This window comes from Haemorhous mexicanus, chromosome 19, assembly GCF_027477595.1.
Source record: "Haemorhous mexicanus isolate bHaeMex1 chromosome 19, bHaeMex1.pri, whole genome shotgun sequence".
Lineage (NCBI taxonomy): Eukaryota > Metazoa > Chordata > Aves > Passeriformes > Fringillidae > Haemorhous > Haemorhous mexicanus.
The window spans coordinates 3,236,785-3,262,702 of NC_082359.1; the positions used below are offsets into that span (position 1 = coordinate 3,236,785).

General features: G+C 43.9%; 2 protein-coding genes across 3 annotated transcripts; both read left to right on the top strand.

The window, feature by feature from the left end:
• The first annotated feature begins 62 nt into the window (after window positions 1-62).
• Window positions 63-15,104, top strand: LOC132336097 (phosphatidylserine decarboxylase proenzyme, mitochondrial-like). The gene is made up of 4 exons (XM_059863222.1): window positions 63-142; window positions 3,077-3,171; window positions 6,861-7,036; window positions 14,983-15,104. Exons 1-4 carry the CDS (start codon window positions 117-119, stop codon window positions 14,995-14,997), a joined length of 312 nt encoding a protein of 103 aa, XP_059719205.1. The 5' UTR covers window positions 63-116; the 3' UTR covers window positions 14,998-15,104.
• On the top strand, window positions 10,958-24,502 carry LOC132336096 (phosphatidylserine decarboxylase proenzyme, mitochondrial-like). Of its 2 annotated transcripts, XM_059863221.1 has the most exons (8): window positions 10,958-15,204; window positions 15,282-15,398; window positions 17,025-17,190; window positions 19,174-19,410; window positions 19,535-19,673; window positions 20,398-20,544; window positions 21,261-21,421; window positions 21,721-24,502. In XM_059863221.1, the coding sequence occupies exons 1-8, from the start codon at window positions 15,155-15,157 to the stop codon at window positions 21,943-21,945; spliced, it is 1,242 nt and encodes a 413-aa protein (XP_059719204.1). In that variant the 5' UTR covers window positions 10,958-15,154; the 3' UTR covers window positions 21,946-24,502. The 2 variants fall into 2 exon arrangements, with proteins under 2 accessions (XP_059719204.1, XP_059719203.1); XM_059863220.1 differs by having other exon boundaries at window positions 15,202-15,398.
• The last annotated feature ends 1,416 nt before the right edge of the window (window positions 24,503-25,918 follow it).

Sequence of the window (25,918 nt, forward strand, 5' to 3'; positions counted from 1 at the left end):
ACGGCCGCGGCCCCGCCCCCTCATGGCCGCGGCCCCGCCCCTGGCCCCGCCCCCTCGCTGTTCCCGCCCTCCCGCGCGGGACGCGGCAGAGGACGCGGCGGCGGCAGCGTGGGAAGATGGCGGCGGCCGCGGCGCGGAGCAGGTACGGGCACGGCGGGGCTGGGGCTGTCATTGTCACTGTCACTGTCATTGTCTGGCTCCGGCAGCCCTGTCTGACAGCCGGCACCCCGCGGGGGAGGAGGAGCCGGGCCGGGGGCCGCAGCCGCCCCCTTCTCGCCCCCCTCGTTCGCTGACGTTTCCCTAGCGGGGTGAGTGCGGTTGTCTCTGCAGCCTTACCCCTGCCCTTGGCACATGTAAGGAGCCTTGCCCTCCTTCTCCAAGCTGGAAAGGAAGATAAGGGCTTTGAGTATTTTAAGAACGAGAAGCGTGGCCTTGTGCAGTTGTGACTGGGTTTCGCAGGCTGTAGCTGTCAGTGTGTAAGTGCTGAGTAGCAGTCGGTAGGTGGGGAGCAGCTGCAGCCCCTCGGGTTATGCAATCGGGGGATGGCTGTGAGAGGCACCTGGCCGGGCACTGAGACTCCTCTGCTGCAGATATCCTCTTACGGCTTGTGCTTTTCATAGCAACCAAAGAGCTTAAGGAATGCTGTTTCTCGGCCACAGTTCTCTGTTCTTGGATAGAACACACAGTCCCCTTATTCCCCCTTCTCTCTCAAAACCTGGAGAAAACACCTTGTGCACAGAGTGTTCTGTTCTCTTACCTCCGGCCCCAGTGCTGGCAGCAGAGTGTTGTCCCTCGTCCAGAGATGGCTGAGGACACAGAGGGGCTGCAGTTAACAGGGAATTTCTTGGCAGTTCCTTCTCTATCAGCCTCCAGTCCGGTGGGAGAGGCAGGGGGTCAATACTCCAACATGCATTTGTATCCACCAAGGTCAGGCTGTCAGGAGCAGGGAAGGCGAGACTGGTTTTAGTTTTGTTGCCTTTGCCTGTTTTTAGGCAGGTTTCAGAGTAAGATGGAAACTGATTTTCCAGTGTTGGAGACCAAAAGCAATTTTGGTAAGAGCTTAGGGCTAGATGTTGTGTCCTTCACTGTCTGAGGAAGTACCAAGCCCCAGGTGCCCTGCCCTGCCTCAGCAGTGGGAACAGCTCCTGGATGCTCCTGTGAAGCCACCACAACTCATCCTGTTCTGACTGCATTTTTGTATAGACTATTATGTGGGAAGGCTAATAAATGTCTCAAATACTAATGCTTTAGGCTGCAGCTAAGTTTTATTAATGTTTTCCATTACTTTTTAGGATTTGAAAACTCTTCTGCTAAATTTAAGTCTAATGCTAATTCGATTAGTTCTTTATTTCTTGAATCTCTTTGAAGTAGCCCACAGGCTCCCAGCTTACTGATGAGCAAGTGCTCCTTTTATCCCAAGTGTTTTGATATGTTGTAAAACAGGCCTTGTAAGTCCACAAATTAGTCTAGGCCTGGTGTGACCCAAGAGCATCAGGTGACCTCGTTGTTCATGACAGATCACAACGTGTTGCTCTGTAGAGCATACAGGTTGTGCAGCAGTGGGAGCACTTTTTCTGTCTTGCCAAGGAAATGACATCCTGGGAGATGATGCAGCAGTGGGGCAGGTTTAGCACGTGGGTACAAGAATGTGGGGCTTGGGGAGGGTCTGTCCTGTCACCTTTGGGTTAATGCAGGGATTTTAACAGAGACCATGAAGCTGAAGGGCACAGTGAGATATTCTGACACTGTTGCAATAGGGGTAAGAGAAAACTTTACTGTTGGTGGTTGGCTGATGTTAAAGCATAGTTACCGAGTGTGCTGACATAGTGGTGTGACTTCTAGACAAGAAGCCTGTAGGTTCCTCTTTGAAATAAAGGGATCATGCCTGTAACTCAGAAGACGCCTGAAATTAAGTCTTTAAACTCTTAATAATCACTTCCTGAGATTGAATGGCCCCAAATGATGCAATAGCTTGTAAGCTCCTGAAGTAATTGTGTCCTCCGTGTATCTGATCAAGAGCAGATGAAAGGCCAGAGGGCAGATGAAGACATCCCAGCTGTGGCACTGCCTGCTGAGAATGAGCAGGTTGCACAAAGAGCTGGTTCTTCCTAAGGGTCTGAGCCTGTTGGGGTGAGAGCACTGTCCCTCTCCTCCCTGTGATCCTGTCTGACAGCAGGATGTTGCCAGGCCACAGTCAAATACTTGTTTAAACATGCTTATTTACAGACTCGGAACAGTTCTTGTACAACTGGATGTCTTCTTGTCAGATTTATTATGAACATGAAATTAAAAATGATATATTAAACACACAAAAAGTCCTGGGTGAACCCTTTCTCTATATTGGCCGGCCAAATCTATTTTATGGATTTTCAGAGGGGCAGAACCACTCTCACTGCAGTGCACCAGTGAACAGAGTGGTAAGGTAAATTCTAAAGAAGAACTGCTGTGCCTGGCAGCCTTTTACTTTTCAACTACACCACTTGGTCTAATAAATGCCATTACTTCTTCATAGAATCCAAAATCCAGGATGGTAAGGTAAAAATTACATGAACCAAATCCTAAGTGTCTCTCTAGACAGTTGCTGTTGTAGGAGGTTCTTAAATGACACAGTTGCAGCAGCCCAGTGGAAATAGAATAATCCCAAGTACTAAGCAATAATTATAAAATTTACCACTCCATTTGCATTTTAGAGCTCCAAACAGGCCAAGCAACAGTACATGCTGATAACATAAATAAAGGGCTATTGGCAAGATCAGCATCTACAATACTCAGAAAAGTATCACTGTTACAGCAGCCCAAGAGGAACATGTCAGTATTTGTTAAGAAAAAGAAAATATAAAGATGCATCTTTAAATACAAAGCTGCAGGAGCAGTTAGATTGTAGGATTTTTCAAAATTTTTTAGGAAAGGAGTAGACCACAAAGGGACTAGGCTGTGGAAATTTTATAACTTGAGTAGACTTTTCCCTCTGTTACTCAGCTGCTAAATATTAGATGGTGACTATGCTGAACTACTGAAATTTGCATTATTAGACATTTGTACTTAAGCAGCCACTTCTTCTTTGTTGTATTTGCAGCTTGCTGTGCAGCTGTAACTTGCTGGTGCATAGGAGCCTGTGTGTTAGAGCTGGAGTCCTGTGGAAGCAGCCTCCTTCAAGGACATTTTTCAGTGGTAAGTGATGGGTTGTAGCCACAAGTGGTTTTAAACTCAGGGTCACTCACAGTTAGGCAAATTGGGGAAGATAAATTTTTTGAAATGAAAAGAGTGGAAGTCCAGCATCAAAGACCAATTAAAGGCAAATTCTTAGACACAAGTTTGCAAATTGTGTTTTCCACATAGTAAAATAAGTATATTTACCTTTTTCATAAGATTTATTTTGAGCTGTTGTTCTTTGTTGTTTTCAAACTTTACAAAGCATCTGAAACTTTTGCTAGTGAAGATGATTCCTGCATAGCAAATTAAACCCCATTAGTCATAGGTTTATTTTTCTTAATTAATTTCTGCACTTTAGTTAGTTTTCTCAGGAGTCTAGAGTTCAAATATTATTTTTTAAATCACAGTATAATTTACCAGAAAGATTCATGTTAGGACAGTGTTTTTACATTTTAAAAAACCCACTTAAATGAACTTGATGAGCAATAATTTGTGTACTTTCCACACCTACTGAAGTGACTGACTGGGAAGGGCAACATCAAATTTAGGCATATTTATAATATTCAACTGTATTACCTGCTTTGTAGTGCTGCTCTTGCCAGGTGTTCACCTTGAAAAGTCTGAGAGATTCAGATTCCAGCAGTTTAACAGCCCTATAAGAAAGAAAAGGTATAAATATCCTTTTATGTTTCAATCTTATAATTTTAATAGATCAGGAAATCAGAGTAGGTTTACATGAAATGTTTATGACTTGGTTAAAATGGTATGTGCACTTGATGTTTCTGTAGCTGGCTAATGCTGTGAAGATCAAATATTGCTGTTTGTTTTTAAGGAATATTTGTTAACTTGTAGCATGTGCATTGCAATATATGCACAAGTCTTCAATTTTGGTTTCCTCGCCAGCTGAGCTGTTGGACGCATTTTCTAAAACCATTTATTTGGGGTAACTGGCCTGTCCAAGTGCTTTGTCTGGCATATCATATATGGATATTTCATTATTGAAAAATATGCTTACACAGATGAATAAAACAGCAGGGTTTTGTTGTCTATAAATCAAAGTCATTACAGAAAAAAAATCTTGGAAGCTGAGACATAATGCAAAGTTGTTGATCACAAGGAAGAAAAGGTCATTTTAGTCAAAATTAGCTTTGAGTTTTTAACAAGTCAACTTTTTAGCCTGGCATTTTCTAATTCATTGTTATTTTAGATTCTGATTTGGACTTAAAGGAAAGATAATTCTGTAATTTTATCTCTATGCCTTCTAATGGCCTCCTCTAAGGGTTTGTGTCATGTCCTTTATGCATCTGTCTGCATAAACTAGAGCACTCCTGCCATTATTCACTTTCCTTTCTCATCCTGAATGTTCCAGCCTTTCTGAGGGAATGTATCTTTTTCACCTGTCCCAGAGAAGGAAACTGTTAGTAATTTTTATTCTCCTTTGCTAAATATACTCAGTGTTTAAGGGAGTTCTGGAAGAGGTTGGCTTTATCTGTGAGGGCTTCAGATTTAGGGTAGTATCTAAAAATGTTATTAGTACATTGACAGTCCTGCATCTTTCTCCTCTTGCCCTGCACTTGTTTCTGGTGGCTCTTGTGCCAAGGATGAGCTCTCCACACACTCTCATGCTCCTTTCCAGGGAGCAGCAGTAGCATCACTAGAGAACAAGATGTTCAGCTGCAATCTAAGCAGTGCCAGCTGCCTGAACCTGGATCTGTTGCCAGAATCAGTAACTAGTGTTCTTGTCTTAAAATTTGTACACTTGGGTGAGAAAGGTGTGGAATTCTGTTTTGTCAGGGCAAGTAAGCTTGACAGTGGCATGTTGGATGCCTTTGCAATGACAATGTTTTGGAGACCAGTTACAGAAGTGTTGTTTCATTAATGCTGGAGATGGGGAAAAGTCAACTCTTCATTTATCAACAACTTAAATTGTGTTTGCTGTGGCTTGTGGAACAGCACTTGGTTTGGTCACTGTTGCAGGAGGAGAAATGTTCACATGGGTGTAATCAATGTTCTTGAAACAGAAACTGCCCCTCTCTGGATCCAAACCAGAAAAAGCTGCTCTTGCTGAGGGATTTTGGTTTGGGAATTTGTCAAATTGCTGAAATAGCTGAGCAGCTTGGCTAATTTAGAACCAAAGATGTGGTGGAAGGGAGTTAAAGGCTTTAGGGCTAAAGAGTATCATTGGTCTGTGTACAGACATTTCTGTTGAAATAGTGATACAAAGTTGAAAGGTTGTAGAGTCTTTGTAAATTCAAGTAAGTCTGTCTTTTTAAACATTCAGCTGATCTAAATGATCCCTCTCCTTCCCTGAGCATTGTTCTTTAGGAAAGAATAATTTTTAGAATCTTAACTGTAACAGTAGTTGCTGCCTTGTTGTTTTTCTCCCCAGAAAAGAAAATACTTTTTTTTTTTTTTTTAAGAAGGAACAAAGCTGGTTTTGTTTTATGGTGCATTTGGGATATATAGCAATATTTTAAATCACAAGTGTAGGAAAGAAATTATTAAGAAATATTATTTTGACAAAACAAAATGTAGACAAGAATTACTTTTATTTGGCATCTTTTTGCAGCATCATGGCTGAATGCTTCTAATCAACTAAATTCCTTAGAACTAAAGTTCTCCAGACCTCAGAACAATTGTGCTTTGTCTCTGTGTGTGCCTAGAAATAGAGTTGGTGTTGGCTGAATTCTTTTGGTTGCTCATGCATCATTTCATAGTCAAACCCTAAGAAGCCTGGCTTTGATGGAGCAAGGTGAAGTTCATTGGGTTTGATTCTGCTGCACCCAAGTTAATGATTGCTGTGGAAATGACAGCAATCAGTATCAAGAATTGGTTCTGGGCATTTTCTGTCAGGTAGTGACTCCTCCTCATTGCTGAGAACTTCTGCCTGGCTGGCAGACAGACATGAGCAGCACAGTCTAATACTGACTGAGCCCTGGACAGATTTGTTTTCTCAGAAGATTTTGGAAGGGAAATACTCCCACAGCTGTGCCTGCCCCACGCTCAGTCTGTTGCCTAGTGACCACACTGTGTCCTTGTATGTCACAGTGACTGCAGGGCTGGACTTAGGCAGGAGGAGCTTGGTAGTTATTCAGTAAATAACAGATATAATACTACACATCTCTTTGTTTCATGTGGAGGCTTGTATTACAGCAGAAATGGGCCTGTTTTCCTGTTAGCCCACCTACTCTAAGACAGGTCATCATTTCCTCCCCTCTTCCAGTTAGCTGTACAGTCTGGAGATTCCCTAACTGTAGTGAAAGCTTTAATGACTGAGGAGCACAAAGCTTCACAGTAGTACAGATTGTTCCCCAGCAAATGATTATTCCACATAGTAGCAATGTTCTCACAGCTGCAAGCTATGATAGTGCTGTCAGACTCTAATTCTGTGTATTTCTCCACGGGGCTTTCAGGGAGCACAGTTTATACATATTTTGGGGAGAAGAATGTTGGAAGCATGTGGGGTGGCAGGGACAGGGATGAGGTTAAAACCACAGATGACCAATTGGTGTTGGTCATTTGAGTTACAGTAACTTGGTAAACTGCAATAACTGGAGTAGTCAGGAGCATCTGTACATACCTTCTGTGTCAGATTTATTTTCTGATGACATTTTCATCACCCCAGCTCATACCCCTCACTGCACAGGATTGCTTTCTCTCTACTGTGTAGCTGTTCTCTTTCTAAGTCTGGGATTTTTCTGTTACAGACAGGAGGAAGCTGCACACTGCTCCAGTGGGCCAAGCCTTCCGCCTGCGGCCCTTCCATGTTCTGGTAGCTACAGGAGGAGGATATGCAGGATACAGAAAATATGAGGATTACAAGTTGGAACAGCTGGAGAAGAGGGGCATAGAGGTGCCTGTGAAGCTTGCAAGTGAATGGGAGGTAAGAAAATTGAGGCAATTTTACTTCTGCCACGTTTGATGCAAAGCTCCTCTGATTCCATTTCAACACGGGAGTCTTGAATTTGCCTCTGCTGACACCACAACAATATGTGTTCTTGACAACTCATGGAACTAAAGTTTCTGTCACTTCAGTAACTCATTTGGCTGAAGTCATTATACATTAGGAACTGCCAGCAACTCCTCCATCTTTTAGTGTGGCTGGCACCATGTGTGCTTTACAAGAAAGCTGAGATGGAATGAATGCCTGATTAATAAAAATTTACCTGTTTCTTGAATGAATATACAGCAAGATCTTTTCTTGGTAGGGTTTTTTTTTTTTTTCCACTTAAGTCTGTAATTCCTCTTGATCCTGAGGGATTTTTGCTTTTCCTTTTGGATTCCAAGGAGTTGAGAAATTATTGTGGAATTGCAGGTGGTGTGTATGGTATTCATAGGCCAAACACCCACTGCAGCATTGAAGTAAATACTTCATGACTTCCTGTAACTACTGTATTGCCTTTGAAGTATTAAGTATATTGTTCAACTCCATGTTGGACACTTTAAAATATATGTGGTGTTCTTCCAAACAGCCAGATGAGTGCCTGCTTTAGTGTCACTTCTGAAGGCAAGGAGTTAAAGATTCCAGGACTGTAAGGTTGTGTAGGAGATGCTTCAGTGTGACCTCTGGCACTCCAGTTTCTTTGCATTCCTGAGCACACTGCCAGTGTGTGAGTGATTTGGCCACATGCCTGTGGGAGACTAGGCTGGAATCCCTAAATTTCAGTAGTGACCAAAACCAGATATGATCCAGACAGTCCAGATGCTAACAGCTTAGCCTATGATAGCTCCTCAGGAATCTGTCTGTAAATCTGTCTTCTGTACATTCTTTTCTTGCTGAAGTTTGTTTCAAATAGGTTCTGATTAAAAAAAAGAACTGGTAAGTGTCCACAGAGTATTTATTTAACAAGGCAATGTCAATTCAATTTTGATGCTTGAAAACAAATATTCTTTTGTTATTGTTCATACTTTTTGGTATGAAATTGGGTAATTCTCTTATTGCATTTTCCTTCTTTCATTATGCTGATATGCTGATTTGTTATTATTTGGTGAAGCTAAGAGCACATATTGCTTTTGATGAAACAGCTTTAAAGGATTTGGTTTTTACAGTGGGGAAACACACAAAGAATTTCAAACTGATAAGCAGGGCCCCAGATGCAGCAGACCCTAGTAGGAGACACTAACAAGACATCCCAGTCCTTCCTGATGTGTTTGAGTTCTGTTGAATGCTTCTGAGGGAGGGAAAGGAAGCTCAATAGTTATGAGGAAAAAGAGAAATTGTGGTCAGACATTGCAAGAAATATTCCAAACAATGAAGGATTCAAGAAAAATAAGAGCTGCATTGTTCCTTTTTATTGTAGAATGAAGTTTTTTGCTGACCGATCATTTTCCATTGTTTTGGTTTTTTGCATCACTGGGCTCACGCTAAGGGGTGTGGAGGGGGGGTGTTGTCTTGTTTTTAGGGCAGAATAAACCTTTGCATAGGCAAAGAGAGACCAGGTGGGATTGAACGGGCTTTGAAAGAGTAATACAGAACAAGGAAGCGGTGCATGTGCCCTCGCTGCCGAGCCTGCTGCTCTGCAGTGCTGATTGCACTGTCCCAGCCTCGGTCCCCGTGGGAATGTGGAGCATCTTCCACCTGCCAGCTCTGTGTATGGGGCAGATTGCCCTGCTTCTGAGAAGACAGATACTAAATGGTATTAACCCTTTAGTATGGTATTAACTAAGTGGCATTAACCCTGCTGAGCTGGCAGGGAAGCTCTCCCTGTAGCAGAGGTACGTGCTGGGATTGAGGTGTGCATCATTTTTGATTGAATTACAGAGTCGGTACACTTCTGTGTGGTTTTGTTTTGCTTGAGCTTCATAAAAGGATGGTGGGGGGGAAATGAATCTGGTGCAAGTCAAGTGTCCCTTAAGTTTCTCCACAGGGAAAGACAGAACTACTGTTTCTTTAGCACAGACCTTTTCTTTGTGTAATTTTCTTAGAGACATTCTGTCGGTAATAGCTTGAGCTGATTAAGGCTTTAGTGTCTCCTACTGTGAATACCAGTGGGGATCAGCTTTCATTTAATTAGATGAGGTAAAGCAGAGTGCTTGGAGGGAGACTGGTAGATGTTTATCAGATGGATGGAAGCTTATTGTTCCAAATCTTTGCTGTCACAGAACATTTCCTGGCTGGGATCTGCATGCATGGCATGCCATTCATATGCTAACTTGAGGCACTTGGCTTCTTCTTACCTGGGCACCAGGGCACTGTTGATACAGGATCAGATAATTACTGTGGGAAAGCTTGGCCAGAGGTGGGGTTTGGAGGAACTGAGTGAGCAGATGAACCAGAGTGTTGAGAGTGGAACTTGTAGGTGTCCTTTGCTCCTGTAGTTTGCTCTGTTCTGTGTAAGGAAAAAGCAGTGTTTATTGGAGTGACATGTGCCAGGAAAGCACAGTAAACGTCTCTGGAAGTGAGCTGCAGTGGTCAAACTGCAGCTTATTGTCATGGGCCAGTTTGTAAAAACAATTTAATTCACCAGGAAAGTGTTTGAGCATAGGTTTAGGATCTGGATTCTCAGAGGTAAGAACAACAGTCTTTCCTACTGATGGCAGGAAGTGCTTGTATTTATGTAACAGAGGATACTGGAGCTCATATGGCAGCACAATACAGAAGGTGCTTTTCTTGGCCCAGAGGAGACATTTAGTATTATGGTAAGAGGTGTGTTTCAAGTTCAGGAAAGAGCTAATAATGAAAGAATATCTGATTTTTTTTTTTTATTCGACTTTGGAAAAAATATAATCTCCAGTTGGTCTCTTATTCCTCACTCTTGCTCCCAGATTCTGATGCTTGGAGTTTCATTGGAGCATCTATGCAATTACTAAAAAAAATCCTTGTAAAGTGGTTGAAAATACACAAGAAAGATGGTCAGAAAATGTTAAAACCAGTGACATTTCAACAGCATCAGATTGTGTAAAGGCTGTAAGGGTGTAAATGTTTTTCTCGGTTGTCCTGGCAAATGGAACCAAATAAAACCAGTCTGGGTTTGTGGGGTTTTTTAAAATCTAAACAGTGGAAGGCCTTTTGGCTAGATGAGTCTGTTCTGTCTCGTGCAACTTCCTGTGCATCTTCCTGAGCGTCTTGCTGAGCTTATGGAGCAATTTATGTGAGCTTTTCGGAAGCGCTTTGTGAGACTGGAGCACACTTTCCTGCTTTGGCTGCCAGTGCCTGTGTGGGATTGTGTTCCCGCACCGGACACGCGGTGGGAAGCTGTCTCAGGGAAGCTGTGCAATGCACAGAATCCGCATCAGTGCCTTGTTTCCCGACAATTCTCTTTCCCCGTTGTCGGGGCCAGCGGCTCTTGGTGAAGCTGAGCGCCGATCCCCAGGAGTGCCTCTTGTCCCGCGGGCCGCCGCGTTCCGGAGCCCTCCGCTCTCTCTTCCTTTGCGTTTGTGCTGCCCTGGCCCCTCCTCCGAAGGGGCCGGGGCCCTGCGGGAAGGAGCCGCCGAGCAGCGCCAGTGGCTGGAGGCGAGGCGGGGCAGGGCCGCCGGCCCGCGCTGTTCCTTAAGGCCGGGCCGGGCCGGCACCGCCCGGCAGCGAGCGGAGCGCGGCCGGGGAGCGGCTCCAGCGGCGGGAGGTAGGAGCGGAGCGGAGCGGAGCTGCCGGGGCGCGGCCGCCTCCGCTCCCCGGCCCGGAGAAGGGGCCCCGGGGGCGGGATGGCTGCGGTGCCATGGGGGGGGTTCGCAGTCCGCTGAACTTTGTTCACGTGTCTGAAAACTGCTTTGAAAGGAAGGGTCGGTGTCGTTTTGGCGATTGAAGGCGGAAAGCAGGGACGAAGGAGACTTCCCTGGGCATCAGGTAAGGGCTATCGGACCGCAGGGCAGATGTGCGAGGGCTGGCGGCCAAAGGGTGATTCAGTCTGGCTTGCTGGAAGTTTCAGGTGATGTTCCAAAGTCGACTCATGAGTAATCTCTGAGTAGATTTAAACAGAATGAGTCTGCTGGACCAGCCCTATCGGAGTCCAGAGTCCCGCGGGGCGGACAGGGGGCCGAGGAGCCGCCGGAGCTTTTGCGCAGCTTCCGCCGGGTGCTGCTCTGTGGGGAGGATGTAACGCGGCTTATGCTTCCTTTAGAGATCCTTTCTGGAGCTGAGAGTTTGCTTTACTGATATCTTAAACTAAAATAATGGGGCGATAGGAGGGGGTGGTACTGGGGAGTGTTGTTCCAAACCGTTAATTGGAAATTACTACTACAACGTATTAAAAGGATGCCATCAAATTTCATGTCACTTTGTAAAATAAAGCTTTATCTCCTTGCTTCACAGAAGGTCTTTGAGACTGTATAACAGGCTTTTTGCACAGAATTCAGAACCCAGTCATCCAGTTAGGCTATCCTAAAATATTTCTTTTTCTCCCTGCTCTATTTATACAAAGTAACTGAAACAGCATTGTAAAGTTAGGGGAAAACAATAAAAAGGTTTTTTCCTGATACACAAAGAGAAAGTATAGAAAGGCTTTTTCAAACGAGAAGTAAAGAATTTCAGGCAGTACGGGTAGATGCAGCCGAGCATGGTACGTTTCCTTAGGCAGCGCTGGTCAGTCGCGGAGCGGTCCCGTTGGAAAACTCCTCCCGGGAGAGCTGCCCGAAGGCGCTGCCCGGCAATCCCGTGGCCTTGGCAGACGCTCAGCCTGCGCTCAGGTTTCCGTTCTGTTGAGCTTTCGGTGTCCCGGAGTTCCTGCCTGGGTGTGGAGTATCCAGTGTTTGTCCTGCCGGGCCGCCTGCGGAGAGATTGGGTGGGAGCAGGGATGAGGTTTGTGATATTAAAGTTACTGCTGGGGAAGGAACGGGACCTTTAACAGCGGTCACCGAGTACCTCGCCCCTGAGTGCAAGAGCGCAGTTTTTGCTGGCACTTGAGTACAGCACTGCGATGCGTTCAGTGCATTTTTTAAACAGTAGTTCTGTGACCAAATGTAGAAAGTTTGACCAGAGGGCTTTGAGCACTGACCAGCACATTCCAAGCCTAATGATTCATGCTCACGGTTTAAAACCGAGGCTGCAGGTTTGCAGTTCAGTTGCATATTAGTCTTTCTTGCAACTGCCTTGCTGTGTCTTTTTAAAACTTGAGAGAAGGATTTGAGTAGTTCACTATTTGACAAGTAATTAAAAGAGGTCACTGGATTTGATGCTTATTTGAGCTGACAGAGTAGAAGCTGTGGCATAGCTGGCAGATTAGCAGTTCTCTATGAGATAATTCTCTATGGATTCATACCTGCTGCTAACTGCTGCTTTATTTGCCCAGTGTGGATTCTGGGTGAGTTCAGACAGGTGAGGGGGTTTGGGAATGGTCTGCATCCCCTACAAACCAAACATTTTAAAGATTTTTGTCTAAGCTGATGATGTCTAAGCTGACACAAGCTGTGGGCACTGCCTGCATCCCAAGAAGTCCAGCTGTTGAGATGCCAGTATATGAGTTCCTCTGTCATGAGCTGTCTGATGAGCAGTTCTTGTTCCTTTCCCCATGGAAAGCAGGTAAATTCAGGGTGGATTTTTCATTTCAGCCTTCTTACACTGTAGGAACTGCATGTAACTTCTGGGGCAGCCACGGCAGGCATGTCAGCAGCTCAGCAGGACTCGGGTATGGGCATCCTGGTGAATGTAATGAGGGAAGTAGAACAGAACTTAAGAGAAACTTCTTAGCTGCACACAGTTTTTTTAAGAGGTGGAGAAAAAAAAGTTGTAACACTCATGTTTTCCCCTTCCTGGAGAGGAATCTCTCTTCCCCACATTTTTTGTTTTGGACTGAAGGGTGGTACTACCCCCTTCATCAGGCTGTAAAACATTTCAGTGTCTGGGTTTTTTTCAGGAGCAGGTCAGCTGTTTATCTGGGTACATGCTTCCTTAGAATCATGGTTACTCAGCTGAGAATAATTCCTTAAAAGTTTTTTTGAGGGATAAAATTGATTTTTACTGGAAGAGCTTGTGGGTTATCTCCCTTATCCTGAAGGGAAGAGCACTGAAGTAGATGTGATGTGTTTGCTCTCTCTCTGCAAGGGTGAAGGTTGCACAGGAGGAGATGGGATGGGGAGCAGGGTTCCACCCAGGCTGCAGGAGCTGCTGGGTTGGGTGCTCTGCTGCTTCTGCCCAGCTCCAAAGGAATTCTCTCCCCACAGTTCTGTGAACACACGTGTTCAGTGTGAACAATAATTTTGTCTTGGTCAGATGAAGTTTCTTTTGAAACAATGTTGTAGATTTAGCTTGTTGCTGTTTAAAATTAAGTATTTACTAATTTCTAATGTTCCCAAAGTAGCTTCCCTGTGCTCCTTGTTGCTTTTCTTTGAATTTTGGTAGGATTTTGACTAACTGCTTTCAGCATTTTACTATACAGATGGCATCGTTTTTGTTGTGTAGGAGTTTCTTGTGCCAGCCAGAGAAAGACTAAATGATATTTTAAGTAGGAAAACAAAAAGAGTTGGCACAGGGCTCAGGGAGGAAGGAGTATGTTTTGAGTGCTTTCACTGATCTTAAATTTCCCTTCTTTCAGTTAGCTGGGTTTCTTTTTTAATTTGCAGTTGTTAAAATTCAGCTTGTATAATGTGCACAGAGGTCTTGGAACTTCTTGACACACAGAATACCATATAGAGGTTTTCTACCCGAGAAAAATATTCTCATACAGGATCTCCAGAGGTGTTTCTAGGGAGTATCTGTAATGTTTGGAGTTGAAGGCAAATCAAAATACACAATTACTGCTTGAATATTTTCCTTTTGAGGCCTGGCTGGGATGCCATTTGCTAGTTAATTCTAGCTTTTCCTGCTGGTCCTCCCACTCCTCCTGCCTTATCCCTATTACAATACAAGCCTTTCCCTCAATCAGAGCAACAGTGCTCTTTTTCATCCACTCTGTTAGCCACAGTTTTCACAGTGCAAATGAGGAGGGGGGTTTTTGTTTGTTTTGAACCCAGATTTAGCAGAAAGCAGAAGTGAAATGGAACCACTAGAGAGTCAGCTCTGAAACTGTTCTGAGTATTTGGTTTAATCTTGAGGTGAGATGTAGCTGACTTCCACTTCTTGAAGCAGGACTCCCTTAACAATCCAAACCCAGCCACAGGAGATTAAGAAAATCTATGTTTGAGGTGTGTTCTGTAGGATTAAAGAGGGAAATTTCTCTGTATACTTAGAATCTTAGATAGAAACAGTGCAGCCTTTGGTCTTTAAAAATCAAACCAGCTACCAAACAGTTTCCTACTGTTTTGTATTTAAGTTCTACTGGACATAAAAACTGTGACAGTACTTAAAGTCACATAATGGACACATAACACTTTTATACCCAATTCTCAAGCTGGCCCTAAAACTGGCTTTTTTTTGTATGTATCTGGTTATTTGTAGAAAAATGTCCATTACCTGTTCCCTTAACTGAGTGTTTTTAGATGGAAGGAGATTTCTGTAGATGGATATTTGTGTCTGGCAAGAGTTGTAAAATAGAAAGACATTCCATTCCGTTCTGTTTTGTTCTTTACAAGCTGGACACTAAGTGCAGGAAGGGATTTTTGGTGCCCAAGAGTCCAGAACTCTTAGCAGCAGCTGCTGCACTGCAGAATTGAAGCTGGGAGTTATCTCCTCCTCCTCCTCCTCCTCTTCTCCGCCCCACTCCTCCTCCCAGCCTTGCATTCAGGCTGGTGCTGGGATGAGCTGTGCAAGGCCAGCTGGCTGCTCCTCTCACTAGAGCATTGCTGCCCAGCAGCCTGGGACAGACTGCAGGGTGTTTTTTGGGGAATTGGGCTTCAATGGCCACCCGGACTAGCAAGAAGCAAGGACTGCTCATATGGACAGCTCATTTTTATCGTGTGCAGAGTCGGCTTTGTAGTGGGATGTTGAAATATGACACAATGCCTGTTTGTTTGCAATAGCTGCAACTCTCGTAGCAGAGATTCAAGTGGGAAACAGAGAGGGAATCCAGAGACAAACCAGCGGGGGATTTAGGAACTGTGACGCCGTGTCCTCTCTCCTATACCGGAGCAAGCAAAGGAAAGAGAGGTAGAGGAAAAAAGACTGAGCCTTGCAACAGCCGTCACCCTGACGATGTGTCAGTCAAACACCCTGCAGGGACCAGAGCTCCACACAGGGAAATGGTGAGATGCTACAAAGCTTTATCTAACCCTCCACCCTCTTGCTACAACCTCCGCAAAGTTAAAATTCATGTCCGGAGGCTGCGTTCAGGGAACGGCGGCAGCAGCAGCTGTGCCGGGGACCAGCACCCACAGCTGGAGAGTCCAGGCCCAGCTGGCTCTGCTGGTGGGACACCAAGTAGGAGAACTCGTTTCAGGTACTGTTCAGTATTTTCTGCTTTGCAGGAGTGGTGACTGAAGCGGGAGGGAGGCTGGGAGGGTTTCTGGGCAGAAGGAGCGGGAGCCATCTGCGAAGCTTTTGTTTGGCCTAATTACTATAAAGCTCCTTATACATTGTATTGGCAGAGAAGGGCATGCTGTTCCATGACAAGGGGAATGGGGAAGCTTTCATTCCTTTCCCTTCTACTCTCTATCACTAGGAGAATGGAAAAATTAGTTGAGGGGCCGCTCTGAAACCAGGCCAAGGCAGTGAGAAGCCCGAGGGCTCCAACGCGATGCAGCTCTGCAGGGATTGGTCCAGGAGTGACTGCAGTGAAGGGGGGGAGAGCAGCAGGAGGGGGAGAACGGGACCCAACCCGGCTCCTGGCCCGCCAGCCCTTGCAGGCTGCTGGGGGTAGGGATGGGAGGGAGAGTGTGAAGTGTCCCTTCCTATTCCCATGTGGAGTCGGTCCTACCTCCTGCTGAGAATCCTGCATTAACTCTGCTGAGACAGCACTTCTGCTCAGGGTTCTTTTTCCCTGATGCATTAAGATGCACAGATCATTCTCTGTTTATTAGTTCTTCAGGGGAAAGAAGTTGCGTTCACTGCTGAAAAAACATCTCTGAGCCAAAAGCACCATCTTGCATCCCGAAGTGGTGACAATTATACCTGTCTGCCTGATATTTTAATTCTGATCCAAGTTTTGAAAAGAACGAGTTGGCAAAAAAATTTCCTTTGAAATTCTTAGCTTCTTTCCATCTTGGAAAGACATATTCAGTATTTTGTAGTTCCTCTTTCATGTCACAGGATCCCTTGAGAGAGCGAGCTGTTGGGAGCAGCCAGACTGTGCCGCTTCAGTTTGTGTGTGCATGTCGCTGTGTCCTGGTTGCAGAACAGTCTCCTAGCCAGGAGTTCAGTCAGTCATTTCAATAGTTTGCCCTCAGGTAGACAGATTTCCCTTTGATAATGTGACCTTGGAAATGCCAGTGGTTTTTTCATGAGTAGGAGCCAAAGAATAAATGGGGATCTGAAGGGTTTTGCATCCAGACCTCCTGCAAGGGTCTGAACTGAGGCCCCTAATGTCTGTCCTCTGCTAAGAAGCTGAGCAGCTTTTCCCTCTGAGAGTTAGGTCAACTTCTCCCCATGGCCATTTGTGCAAAATGAGGTCTCTCTGAGTCAGGACAGCCATGTAATAAAAAAAAAAAATCAGAGATGCAGCTGGTTATGAGGCAGGGGAGTTGATTATTTGGCTATGGATTTGGCTAGATTGTTGTGCAGTAGTAGAAATACTGGCTTTGTAGACATGTTCCCTGTTTGGAACCAGGATACTCAGTGAAAGCTTTAAGACCTGGAAACTGGTCTTACCTTCAGATTTTGAGGGTGTCATTCATAAAACGTGACCTATGAGGGTGAACACTATTATTTGGATGGAAGACTTTTATTTTTTAGATAAACTATTCTTCTATTTTGGGAAGGGGAAGAACTGATCAAAATAAAGGAGTAAAGATTTGTAGTATCAAAGATTAAGAAACATTTAGCAGGAATAACTCACCCAGCTGTTGGAAGCTGGTGGCTCTGCAGCTGAGATGCCTGACCCTCTGATGTTGTGTATGTAATCTTTCAGGTTGCAATTCCCCCAGCTGGCCCTGAGGCGAAGGTTGGGCCAGCTGAGCTGTATGTCTAGGCCTGCTCTGAAACTCCGTTCTTGGCCTCTGACTATTCTCTATTACCTTCTGCCTTTCGGTGCTCTTAAACCCTTGACCAGAGTGGGATGGAGGCCTATGAGCAGGGTAAGTGAGAGCAGCTCTCGTGTGCCGTGTCTGGGAGCTGTGTCCTGGAGGAGCTGGCAGCAGCTGGGGGGAGAGCTGCTGCATGCAGGACAGCCTGGTGGTCACTGGTGTGAAAGCAGAGGTGCAATTCGTGCTTCTGTTTAGTTTTTGCTGTGGTTGTGTTGATCAATTGCCTCACAGACAAGTGACTTTTTCAGGAGCAGAGAATTGCTTTGTCCTCTAACAGTCAGGGAAAGTCAACAGAAACTTCTGAAGGAATTCAGTCACCTCACAGTATCAGGGCTAGGACCAGGAAGACCAAACCTTTTGACAAGTTCCTTTTCCTGTCCTGTTGGATTGGTCTCTTGTGTTTTGTTATTTTCACACCAAGAGGGTTTGTTCCTCAAGTTCATTGAGCATTTGTAGTCCAGCGTGTCCAAATGATACACAAACCTCTGCTCTGATACTGTTGAGAGCGGGGTATGGGATGCCTGGCACATAGTAATTCTCCCCACAAATCATGCAATTTCAGAATCCAACAACCAAGTAAATATTTTGATTGCAAACAGGAACAAAATTGCCATTCTTAAGCCTATTTCATTGAACATCTGTTCTGTTTGATCCCATCAGCTTGAAAACCAGGCTCCATTGAAGAGGAGGGGCTGCTAGGAAATACTGCTTATGACAATTGATGTGATTTTATAGTTGTATGTACATTTTCGGTGTTGGTGGAAAACAGCAAAGTTAATTTTTAGAAATTAATACAGTATAGGGCATGTCAACTAAAATAGTAACATTTTTTTCTTCAGTATTTCAGCTTATATAACCTAAAGCACCGTTCATTTAGAAGGTTTTATCTGAAGTAAGATTAGGTTGGTACTTCCTCTCTGAAATATCCCTGTATGTACACAATGGTGATTTGTAAGTGAAATCTTCATTTGCTGTATTTGGTATGATGAAGCCAGTGCATACTTCTGCTTGTATTTATGGCTGTGTTTTGCAAGACTTAATAATGAAGGATATGCTTGAGAACAAATGACTCTCACTAAGAAAAATCCCAAGGTTTAGCTGCAAGTTGAATGTAGCTGTTCAAAAACACCAGTCAGCAGATCACCACTTCCTTTACAAAACTGGTTTCAGAGTGTTCAATTCCCTTGGTCCATATTCCCCAGCTTCCCCCAGTTACATCACAGCCATGTGAGCTTCCTGGCTGACAGCAAGTACCACAAACCTCAGAAGAGCTGTCTGCTGGAATTATCAACAGAAAGATGTTGTCATCTCTCCTCTTCCATCAACAGCAGATACCTCTTGCCAACTTTGTTTCATTTGTTTTCCTTGCTAAAACTTGGGGTTTGGTGCAAGTCCAAAGGTGTATTTCTACAGAAATAAAGGCACTTAATATTCTTGCAATTAGCAGCTCCCATTGTTGTGAGAGAAGGAGTAAGGCTGGTCTAAGTTTATACCTGTATAGCTGCATCCAGTGGGTACATTTTTTTGATGGTACTTGTGTCATTAGAGCAGACAACACACAGTACTGGGTGTGGGAAGCACCCTCAGTAGCAGCTGCATCTGAGGAACATGTCATCCAACACTGAGAGGTTATTTTCCAGTCAATTTTCATTTAGTTATTCACAAAAATTTATACATCAGTTATGTTAAGCCTTTCTGATGAGCGTTCTACTAGAATATGTGTAGTGTCTTTTTTTTTCTGTAAGCCTCACATTGGGCAGTTTGCAGTAACTTCAGTGTGGAGCTTCAGCCTGCAAGGGAGTGGAAATTCTGGCTTCACTTTAAAGTTATATTCAGTTTCACCCTGTCTCTTGTCTACTCTCGCCAGAATGGAGGGAATGAGGATGAAGTGCAGTGTAAATTTTTTGCTGCCTTAAAGGCTACATGAACTCAAGGGAGGGGTTTGCAGGAACAGTTTGATCCTTCCTGTGTTATGGGAAGAAGTAAGAAGCCATCAGTGGGGAGAGCACTGACCTGCTGCCATTCTCCCTTCAGGTTGCCCTGTACAAGTCGGTCCCAACGCGGCTGCTCTCGCGAGCCTGGGGCCGCCTGAACCAGGTGGAGCTGCCCACGTGGCTGCGGAAGCCGGTGTACAGCCTGTACATCTGGACCTTCGGGGTGAACATGAAGGAGGCAGCTGTGGAGGATCTGCATCACTACAGGAACCTCAGCGAGTTCTTCCGCAGGAAGCTGAAACCACAGGCACGGCCGGTCTGCGGCGTGCACAGCGTGGTGAGTGAGAGGGAGGGAGGGCTTCACCCAGCACTGCCAGTTCCCTCAGCCCCCAGAGGAATGGCACTGCTTCATGAGGAATTAATGAACTGCTAACTGTTTCCATTTTTTCTCTTTGCTGTAGATTAGTCCCTCTGATGGAAAGATCCTGAATTTCGGACAGGTAAAAAATTGTGAAGTGGAGCAAGTAAAAGGAGTTACTTATTCTCTGGAATCTTTCTTGGGACCTCGCATCTCCACAGAGGAAATGCATTTTAGCCAGGGTGAGTTCTGTGTCAGTTCTCCATTTATTCTGCTGTGCCCTTCCAGTGTTCTCAGAAATCATAAGAGAGATGAAAAAAAGTAACATTTTCTTGCATTGTCAGGAACAAAAGCAGGTCTGATGTTTGGTTCATTTTCTTTGTGGGTAACCATGTCGCTGTTCTAGTTCTTCTCTTTCTCACCAGTGCTTTATACAGTCATGCCTGGCTCATTCTGATTATCTGAACTGAGTTGCTTGGTTCCTACACTTGACTCCAGGATCTGTTGCTATACCATAGCTGCAGCACTCCTGCTGTCACACTGAAATGGGCCCAAGCACTGGCCAGCAAAAACTGGATAAGCTACTCCTTAACAAGATCCATGCTCAAGCACTACCCCTCTAATGACTTAGGGGACTCTTCACAAATTCTGCTCTTAAAGGATAGCTTTAATAAAAATTCTGTTGTACTGGATTTCAGTTTCTGCTGTTTTACTTAGGGAAGGGCAAACTCCAAAAGAAAATTTTTCACTGTGATTGAAACAATCCAGGATCTAATTTTCTTGGAAAGGAACATTTGGAAATACTGGATTTCTGCATGAAATCTATGTTTTTGTAGTCTCACCAATCCACATGAGCTGCATTTGATCCTCTGCTATTGCACTGGCTCTAACATAGACTGCCTGGCTAAGGTAGATGACTCCAGCAGGAATATCTTTAACCCCTTCCTTTCCCTTCTTTTTCTGCAGCCCCAGCTGGTAACTCTTTTCAGAAACAACTGGTCACAAAGGAGGGGAATGAGCTCTACCACTGTGTAATTTACCTTGCACCAGGGGATTATCACTGCTTCCACTCGCCCACGGACTGGACAGTGTCACACCGACGGCATTTCCCAGGTTGGTTTCTGTTCCTAAGGAAAAAGCTGCAGGGCAGCTATGGAGGGAAGCACTGCTATGGGCCTCTGCAGAATGAGACACACCAGTGCAGAAGTTGTACAGTAACATGACAGACAATAGTAGAAAAGTGATTTGTCTCAAACAGTAAGGAGTTTTGTAGCTGTATAGTTTACCAGAGCAAATCACATAAAAATGGTGAAAACAGTAGGACTGTATTCAAACTGTTTGAGTTCTTTGAAGTACCCCTTGATTCAAGCTGAGCTGATTTGTTCCCAAACACTGTTTATTCAGTTTGTACCTGAAATATAGATAGTTCTGCAGATCACACCAAACAGTAGCCTAAAGTATGATCTCTGCTTGCACTTGGCAAAGAAAATGCAACTGAACAGTTGCACTACTGGAGCTGGGATCGGATGTTCTTGCAGATAAAAATATTTTACTTCTTGGTATCTAGCAAAACCCCAAGTATTTGGATTTGATTTCAAACACCATGAGAGAGAGACTGACCCACCACACGCATCCTTCTGTGACCCCTTTGTTTTCAGCACAGACTTCTCCTTCATTTGCTCTGCCTGGCACTTGCCTCTCTTCCTACAAATAACTGACAGAGTTGTTTACTGGATCTGCTCCAGTTCCACTGAAAACACCATCTGAGTGGCATTACAATATTGCTACAAACCAGACAACCTAACCTGAATATTTTCTCACTTCTTCAGGCTCTCTGATGTCTGTCAATCCTGGAGTTGCTCGCTGGATCAAGGAACTGTTCTGCCACAATGAACGGGTTGTCCTTACAGGTGACTGGAAACATGGCTTCTTCTCATTAACAGCTGTAGGAGCAACAAATGTGGGCTCCATCCGCATCTACTTTGACCAGGTGAGCAGGATCATTGCAGGCACCTTTCTGTTAATGGTTGAGGTTAGTGCAGCATAACAAAATTTAAAAAAAAATCTTATTACCCTGAAATCAGGGTGTTTCACAGTACTGCTGTTCTAAGACTGATTTAAACAGTGTTGTCTCCAATATAGACAATTTAAAAAATATTCCTATTGCACCTTTGAACTGTGAGTTCATGGAAAATGCATGAGTGTGCACAGTCCACAGCTGTGATCATGAATGAATACAGAGCACTGAAATCCTCCAGTAAATCCTTCTCTTCTTCCTTCTCTGTACAGGACTTGCACACGAACAGTCCAAGTTACTCTAAAGGTTCCTACAACGACTTCAGCTTCATATCCAACAACAACAAGGAGGGAATCCCCATGAGGAAAGGGGAACATTTAGGGGAATTTAACTTAGGTTCTACGATTGTACTAATCTTTGAGGCACCCAAGGACTTCAGATTCAACCTCAAAGCTGGACAGAAAATCCGCTTTGGAGAAGCACTGGGCTCTCTATAGGAACTGTCTCAGAAGGAAGATTTTCTATAAAAAGGGACTCTATTCACACCACTGAGTGTTTCACTTATCAACTTTGTATCACTCAGCAGGACCTGGGTGAGGAGGAAGAAAGATGTCACTGCTGCATTAAACTTGAAAATATTTGGTCTACATTTACCTGCTGCTGAATGTAGAAACTGAATTGAATGATCATGGATGTATCGGGTACAGCTGCCTTTAAAGATGTTGCCCATGGTGGTTTCAGGCCCACCCTGTGCCTGTAGTCTTTCATGTTCTCCCCTGAATGTGCCACAAGATAATTATGTTCTTAGAGCCTCTAAGTCCCTTTTAAGCCTTCCTAGGCAGGTGCAGTAGGAAAGGGTGGAGGTAGAGATTACCTGTATTTAAAGGGACACTGACAGGCTGAGTCAGACCTTGGACCTTGTATCTACAGAATCTGTTTTTCAGACCTTGAGTAAAGAATATATTCTCATATTTATTTTATTCTAAGAAACCCCACCCAAATTGCTAAATAAAAGCAGTCTCTGAATGCCAGATGGCCAGACAGTGAAATTTGCTGGTGTGGCTTCATGGCCCAAACAAAGCAAAATATACAACAGTCAGTCAGTACAATGAGTGACACTCATCCCTCATCCTGAGTTTTGTGCTGTTAGACAACTTTAGTTCTTTTGTCTGACATTGTTGCTTTAAAAATGGGCTTTGCACTGTATTTTAAACCTGAAAATAGTGTCTACATTCCAGACAACAGAACTTGTCATCTTGTGATTTTCTCTCTTTTTTTTTTTTTTTTTTTTTAAGACAGACAAAACTGTGTCCTCTTCCTAATCCATGGTTTTATTTTGCTATTCCAGGCCTTAAGGTTTTTGTCTTTATGAAAGACAGTTAACTTTACCTCTTGGATTAAGGAGTTAGAAGACACAGGGCATATTTTTGCTGGGTGATGTGATGGCAACTAAAGTATGCTTTTCCTTTCTGCTATGTATCTTGTTACTTTGTCACTAAATTCTTGAAGAATTAGTTCCTCTGTTAAAGAACAGCTTCAGCTACTTCAGGACCAATTTTTATTGTACAGAGTGAAATGCCCTATGCACTGACTGTGTTTAAAATGTTTATGGCTCTTCAAAGCAATCCCATGTTGCTTCCCAGGTGCCAATCTGGCCCTTCCTTGACTGGGCAACAACTTCGTCTTATTCAAAATACAAAACAAAAAACCACACTGGCTCTGACTTGTACCCTCATACTTAATGCTAGGAATGTGCTGGGGGCTGAAATCTTTGTGCTGAAGCTTAATCCACTGTAAAATTTTAAAGCCTCTTTGTGACTTCACATCAAGAAGAGTTAAATCTAACACCTTGGATCTACTGCATGTGGCACTGACAAAAACCACTGCCAGAGTGAAGAGGAATTGAGTTTTAAAGCAATGTATAAATTGTTTTTTGAGAATAAACTGTTTCAAGTCCCAGCACTCAAACATGATTTTGCTATCCAGAGCTTGTTGGAGTGGACACGCTTATGAAACCTGCCTTTGTGCTTTCTGAAAGATTTCTCCTACTACTTCCTTGCTTGAGCTACTTTTCTGCTACTTCAAGGAGATGACAGGCTTTGATGAGCTCTGATCTCCTAAAGAAACCTTCTTTGTATGCACTGCAGAAAATAGAATCTAATTTTGTTGTACAAATGTCCAGTTTGCCAAGTCCTGTATGCTTAGCTTGTCATCAGGAAGGAAGGGATGATAAACTGCCTCTAAGTGATGGAGCCAGGCATGAGTCAGATGAGGGTGGCTGTTTGGGTGACAAGCAGGAGAAAATTCATTTGGCTCCAGGAGTCAGTGTTTCCTCACACAGGGAGGAGTTTGAAAGCTTGAAGTGGCTCTCAGCCATCTATCTTGTTAAAGTTCTTGGTATTAGCAAGTTTACTCCTGCAGCAGTATAGTACCTGATACAAGTCTTTTTAAACCTTTGAGAGTGAGAAAAGAGTAAGGCAAATATCAGCTCCAAGAGGATAAAGTTAGGGTGAGCTTTTTGATTAAACTTCAATGTCATGTTAACAAGAGAAATCAAATTTGTTCCAATGGATGAGAGAAGAAGACAACTGAATCTTTTCCTTCTTTTCCACTGGGGTCTATGACATCCAGACAGAGCCAAAGGAAGTTTAAGCTTTAATTTCTTCCTACTCAGCAGCATCATCCATAGTATCTGAAGGTACATATTAGCCTAGTGATGGAGGATGGGTTGCTTGATGTTTGCTTTATTAGAAATCTCAGAAGGAAGAGAGGATTCAGCATGCAAGTGGCTGATGTTATGATGGTTTTAATACTGTGCAGAGCAAGCTAATAAACCATCATTGCTTGTGATGCAGGGGCCAGCAATGCACCCCAGGAGTGAAAAAGTTCCTCGAGGGTACTGATAATGCTGTGAATTTCTCCTGCATGGAGAATCCATTTAATTCAACTGTATCAGTAGCACGGTATTTTTGTATGTCAAAGTGTATGACTTACTGACATGAACTCATTTAATTGCAAACATTTTGAAATAAAGAGTCTTATCTGTGTTGCTTATCTTTGTGGCATGACAGGTAACCTAAACTAGGTATTGCAAGCACAGCATGAGGTAGATGTAGCTCCAGTTTGGTTTTGATTAGCTACAGTAACAATAAAAAAAGCAAAATTATTTTCACTTAATTTATCAAATATAAATTCCATACATAGAACTAAGTGAATGGATACATCTCTTCCCTTGTCCCCTGCTATGAAAGGGGCAAAAAGTCCTACCCCTGAGCTGGGAAGTTGGTAGATCCTACAGATCCAGGGCAAGCTGGATATCTCGCAGGCGGGCAAGCAGGGCCTGCACGTGATGTCTCTCAGCCAGCTGTGCTGAGGTGAGAGTGCTGATCCTCACCTGCAACTGCAAGGGAACACAAGTGCATCAGCATCAACAGAAGCTGGTACAGTAAGACAATATTTAGTCTCTTTGACAGCAAGAGCTGCTCCAGCAGCTTTTGTATTATCTCACTTGAGGGCTAGTACGTGGCAGATTGTGTCACTCAGGAACAGCTCAGAGGTACCAGTACCCACACCTGGCTGTGTCAGCCTGGGGCCTGGAAGCAGGGCAGGACCAGTCTGCACACAGGGAATTTGCAGAAAAAATTTCAGATTGAGTCTATGAAAGCTTGATCCATAGCTAGGAAATAGCCTCAGAAAGGTCTTCTGGAGCAGGAGTTACATTTCTGAACAAACAGGAAGAGGCATCTACACAGACTCTTCTGCTCCTCAGCTTACTTCTGACTACAAATTTCCCTTGGAATTTACTAACAGCTTTCTACACAATTCCTCACAGCTACCATCAACCTTTAGGCTAAGTGCATGGCACAGTGATAATCACTTCAGTAGCTTCAATTTAAATGCTGTTTACACACCTGACCCAATTCTTCCTGAACTCCTTGCACACCATCTTGGGCTCCTGGTTGCGTGCTCATTTCCAGCCACTGCTGCAGAATCTGTGCCTGCTGCTGACAGCACCTGATAAAATGGATTAGAAGGATTCTTATCCAAATTAAGAGCTCAACAGTCTAAGCCAACTTAGACTTGCAATTGATACTTGCAATAAGACCCATATTTTTGTCTCAAACCAGTCAATGGTTACAATCTTTTTTAAAAGGTAAAAAAAAAACAAACAAAAAACCAAAAGATGCTAGAAAGCAGAGGAATCTGAAAATTGTCATCTCCACCTCCTGCTTCTAGCCTCTGACTACTTCTTGTCCAGACACTTAAATCGCCCCCAAGCCCCATTTCTTTTGAGCATTTCTGTTTTCTTGTTCTAGTAGAGCATTTATCAAATACCAGCCATATTTAATTTTTCTAATTGAAAGCTGGAAAAGCTCACTCCTCTTGATAAAATAACTTAAAGCTAAATTTCAACTGCTCTGCCCTATTCATTTGCACTATCTCCTGATTACACCCAGTGATACCTCTGAC